Here is a 5,556-nt window from a genome sequence, read left to right on the forward strand (position 1 = left end):
AATTATGACTGTTCTATTGAGGCATCAGTAGTTGTATACATAATACATTCACTGATTCAATTGGATTGGAAACTCAAATTAGAGTCTAAATTTACAGATAGCTCAGATGATACAAATAGATAATGAAGACGACCAAAACATCTCTATATGATGACATCTTACATCATTTTTCAAGAATTGAGCTCACTTACTGATTGAAATTGAGCCTAGCTAGTTAGCCTTTCCTGCTGTACATTGATTTTCAGTTATGTTAGCTTCTTTGTTGGATGCCATTCACGGCTCGATGCCTGCTGCCTGGTTAGCTTTGGCCTTTGGGGCATGTCTGGACACATACAAATGGGATAAATAACTAGTTAGCTTGTGAATTGGGAACACTTTCTGCTGAGTATCTTAGTAATTGTATTATTCAGACAAGTGCAGCTAAAGGAGATGGCTGTATTAAAAAATTTCATGGTGATTGCATCTGCTTAGAACTGGACATGGAGTATCTCACACATCAAGATTGCATCTGCTGCTCCTTTCTGATAGAATAGGATGCAATGATAAATACTAAATAGTTGTCTAAAGTTTGCTCATTAAATTATTTGTCGTTGCAGGATGTCATCCGCTGCATCTAATCCTTCTAGTTCCACTAGCAAACCCATGATCCTAAAGAGGAACTCTAGTGACATTGGGTGGAGTGTTGGTGGATCCAAACAACTTGAATGTGATCAAGTGCAAGTATTGTGGCCTACAGGTGACAGCAGGAATACATAGGCTAAAGCTCCATATTGCTAGGATTCGTGGCGAGGTTAATATATTATATCTATTCTCTATCAAGCCATGATTCTATATTCTTGCTGAGAACTTAATGTTTCTTTTTTAAATAATAAATATGCAGGTTAGACCTTGCAAATTATCGATGGAAAAGGATAAACAAAAGTGCAAGAAAGCCATAGATGACTCAAAAAAGGCTAAAAAGTCTAGGCTTACTCAACAACAAGAGGAGATGCTATGGACCTTGATGGTGCGCCGGATGCTGATGAGGACACCAACATAGCAGAGGTAGAAGAGGTTGATGCGGCTGGAGGGAAGACCATTAGGAAAATAGGGCCTCTGAATAATTTTACAATGCCTCTTGATCAAGCCTCCCTAAGCAGCACAAGGGTGATCCGGCAGCAATTAATTACTGAATCAATAATGAAAGAGAGAATGCATAGCTTGCAGCGCTACATTACGAGATGGGTGTATGTGCATGGTAAGTTCTTGCCTTGCAGCTTGCCATTTGCTCCATTATAAGTTCTAACTATAAATTTCTTGCATTCTGTGCTTTTAATGTCTAACTGTGAATATCTTGGTTTCATTTTAGGTGTGGCTTTTAACCAGATAAACAATGTAGAGTTCGATCAAGTTATAGAAGCAGCTGGCAGATTTGGCCCTGGTGGAAAGAAACCAAACCAGCACCAGTTGAGAGAGAAATTATTGTTTGAGGAAGTTGAGGAGACAAAGAAGATGATGAAGGCACATGAAGAGGAATGGGCTAAGAATGGTTGCTCAATCATGACAGATGCATGGACTGACCAGAAAAGGAGAAGTATCATGAATATGTGTATGCACTGCACCATTGGCTCAAGCTTTCTTGAATCAAAGGAAACCTCAGAAGAGTCACACACTGGAAAGCTTATTTTTTAGTTTGTGGATGGCTGTATTGAGAGAGTAGGTGCTGAAAATGTAGTCCAAGTTGTCACAGATAATGCTTCAAACAATATGGCAGCAAAGGATTTACTTTTTCTGAAGAGGCCAAACATATTTTGGACATCATGTGCAACTCACACCCTGAATTTGATGCTTGAAGGAATTGGGAAGATGAAGAAGTTCAAGGGCTACATTGATCAAGCTAAGTCACTGACCATCTTTATCTACGCACACCATAGAACCTTGGCTTTGATGAGGAAATATACAAAGAAGAGAGATATTGTGAGGCCTGGTGTAACTAGATTTGCTTCCAATTTCCTAACTTTGCAAAGCTTGTATGAGAAGAAGGAGCAACTACAGGCAATGTCTCAATGTGATGAATGGGACAAATTCTTAGGTTTGAGCCACATCAAGAAGAATAGCAAAGGTGTCCTAGCAACTTCCACAATGACAAAACCTACCTTTTGGAGCGGGGTTGCACTTTGCTTGAGGGTATTTGAGCCACTGATCAAGGTACTTCGCATGGTTGATAGTGATATCAAACCATCCTTGTCATTTCTGTATGGGGACATCATAAAGGCCAAGGAAGAAATCAAGACGGGCTTTCGCAACATTGAGAAGACAGGAAATCTCAATCTGTACAACAATGTTATAGAGATCATTGATGACAAGATGAAGGATAGGCTGGACACTCCATTGCATAAGGCTGCTTATTTATTGAATCCATATTACAGCTACAATGATGATTCCATCTTCATGAATGATGAAATCATGGATGGATTCTTCACTGTTGTTGAGACCTTTTACCATGGTGACTATGACAAGCAAAACAAAGTGCTCAATGAGGAGCTATGCAAGTTTAGAGAGAAACAAGGTCACTTTGGAAAACCTGTAGCAAAGGCTGGCTGCAAGCAATATGATTTCAACCCAGGTAATTCTGCAGTACATTGATATACTATACCTTGTTGTTTTCACTTTTAGCAATGTGCTTTTCCTTGCTAGAATCTGCTGCAACATTATTTCCATGCTAGAATCTGCATCAACATTTTTTCCATGCTAGAATCTACACCTTCTAATTTATTTCAGTGTAATTTAAGTTGATATAAAACCTGGCTGTAAGGACTAATTCTGCAATAATTTGATATACCTTGGTATTTTCACTTGTAGCAACATGGTGGACAAATTATGGAACACAGGTTCCAACTTTGCAAAGAATGGCCATAAGGATTCTTTCTTTAACTTCTAGTGCTTCTAGATGTGAAAGGACTTGGAGCTGTTTTGAATCTCTAAGCCTCCCGACTCTTTGTGCTTCTATAAACTCTAATTATGTCTATATAACTTGTGATTTTAGACTGTTAGCTAAAACTAAATTTGCTTATGCAGAATCATACAAAAAAAGGAACAAGCTGACATGTGAGCGTCTCAACCAACTTGTATTTGTTCAATACAATAATACGATGAATGCAAAAAAAATGAAGGCTAAAAAGAATCAGAACATGGATCCTCTTTTGGGAACCAAAGCAACTAAAGCTCAGGGATGGCTTGTTGAAGGTGGTGATGAAGAGGATGGTGAGCCTATTTCTGGGCTAACATGGAAATTAATTGAAGAAGCTTGTGGGGTTGAGGAATGTGGGAAACTTCGTCGAAGTGCAAGGCTGGCCCAAATGAGAGATGTTAGTGAAGATGAATTTGAGTCTAAAAAAGAAGAACCAATCAATGAGGATGAGATTGACTTTGAATCTGACCAAAAGGATGTGGTCCCAATTGTTGGGGATGAGGAGGGGGAGAATGATGAGTAGTTAGTAGTCACTCACAGTCACAATGACATACAGAGCTGCTGAATTTTGCTTTTGCATGGCTAGTAGCTAGTGATGGGCTGATGGCTGATCTTTTGGTTATGACATGTGATTGAAATTGATTGTGGTCTTGTTGTGATGACCTAATGTGCTTGTATGACTGAGAGTTGTGACTTGTGAGAACTCAACTAATGTCCTTTTGCTTATTTACTAATTTGCCTTTGGTCTGTGGTCTTGTACGGTGAGCCTGTGATGACCAATGCGGCAATGATTTTTAGTTTAGACATGGTGTAATCTGAATTTATGTACTCATGTGATGTTATGCACTATTGTATTGACATGAAGACATGTTAAATAGCTGCCATTTGTCAGTTTGTGAGTGTGTCAATTGTGATTTATCTTGCTATTGACTATCATTTGACTCATTTCTTTATCATTAATCATGATTTGATTGACATGTGAATGTGGAATCAATACTTGATATTGTGCTACAGATTAGAACACTTATTTATTTACAGTGACAAAATACATATATTTGATAGAATACTTGATTTTTTACATGCACATATATAATTATATGTATTTTTTTAAAGTACAAAACCATTTAGACCGTTTAACTTCGTTTAAACACCGTGTAAACAGTCTAAACGCTAAACGAACGGCGACCGTATAAAGACCGTGTACCGTTTAGGAAAACATTGCATAAACCTATGCCACTAGTATTTTGCACACCGGGAAGCTCCTACACAATTCTAGTAAGCAAAAGCACAAAGCTCCTAAGCTCACTAGCAATGCTCAATAACAAGGCAACCAATGCCAAATTAGAGAGCGCAAATACTTAGCTACAAAAACTAAGCAATGTGACTAACAAGGTTACACAAACCTAATTAGCTACGCAAGGGAGCTACTTCTATGCTACACAAGCAAGAAGGTAACTAGTGAGCTACACAAGCTAACTAATTACAAGAGCAACTACACAAGCACAATGTATATGAAAGTAATTACAAGCTTGTGTAAGGGGATTGCAAACCAATGGGAAGAACAATGTTGACACGGTGATTTTCTCCCGAGGTTCACGTGCTTGCCAACACGCTACGTCCCCATTGTATCGACCGCTCACTTGGTGGTTCGGTGTGTAATTGGCATCACCCGCCAAGCCCGCACGTCGGGCACCGTAAGAACCTACCCCGAAAGTGAGGGTAGCTCAATGACACGCTCAACTAGAGTTGCTCTTCGTGGCTCCCACGGGGCAAGCACAATGCCCCTCACGAAGCTCTTCTCCGGAGCACCGCACAAGCTTCTTGCGGGCTTCGACGGAGACCACCACCGAGGCATCTAGGAGGTGGCAACCTCCAAGAGTAACAAGCACCACCAGCTTGCAAGACGACCACCTAGTGCCACTCGATGCAACCTCATGATGCAATCGCACTAGAATCGCCTACTCATTCAATCGAATGGACACTATCAAGCTCAAGTGAGTTTGAGAGATCCCAAGCACTACCACATAAGCCACCAAGGCTCTAGTGTTCTTAGCTCTTCCAAGCTATCGACCAAAGGCTGACCAACACTTCTATTTATAGCCCCATGGGCTAAAATAGCCGTTACCCCTTCACTGGGTAAAAATCGTAGCGACTGGACGCGCCGGTCGAATCGACTGGATGCACCATGCCGGCGTCCGGTCAACGGATGACTGCCATGTCATCCCTGGCTTCAAATGCTGAGTGCTCGATCTCAACGGTTAAGTTGCGACCGAACGCACCGCGAGGATGACTGGACGCTGCTATGCCTGAGTTCGGTCGTTTCCAGATTGCTCCACGAGCCTCTATTTTGTGACCGGACACATGCCTGCATCAGCGTACGCCAGCCTGACCGGATGTAGTCCCTGTGTGTCCGATCACTCTTCGCACCAGCGTTCACTCAGAAGACCGAGACCGCGTGCTCAACTGCAGCCAATGACCAGACACGGCGGTCCTACCGAGACCAGCATCCGATCACTCATAGTGACCCCTTCTCACCTCCGTTTCATTGCCAAGTTGATCCACATCAACTCCCACTTCTTCTCCTTTGTAAGTGTACCAACACCATC

At 41.3% G+C, this 5,556-nt stretch overlaps 1 protein-coding gene across 1 annotated transcript; it reads left to right on the top strand.

The window, feature by feature from the left end:
* Positions 1–993: 993 nt before the first annotated feature.
* On the top strand, positions 994–3,473 carry LOC136488779 (uncharacterized). The gene is made up of 4 exons (XM_066485599.1): positions 994–1,237; positions 1,349–1,588; positions 1,700–2,605; positions 3,058–3,473. The coding sequence occupies exons 1-4, from the start codon at positions 994–996 to the stop codon at positions 3,471–3,473; spliced, it is 1,806 nt and encodes a 601-aa protein (XP_066341696.1).
* The last annotated feature ends 2,083 nt before the right edge of the window (positions 3,474–5,556 follow it).

This window comes from Miscanthus floridulus, chromosome 10 (assembly GCF_019320115.1).
Source record: "Miscanthus floridulus cultivar M001 chromosome 10, ASM1932011v1, whole genome shotgun sequence".
NCBI classification, from domain to species: Eukaryota; Viridiplantae; Streptophyta; class Magnoliopsida; order Poales; family Poaceae; genus Miscanthus; species Miscanthus floridulus.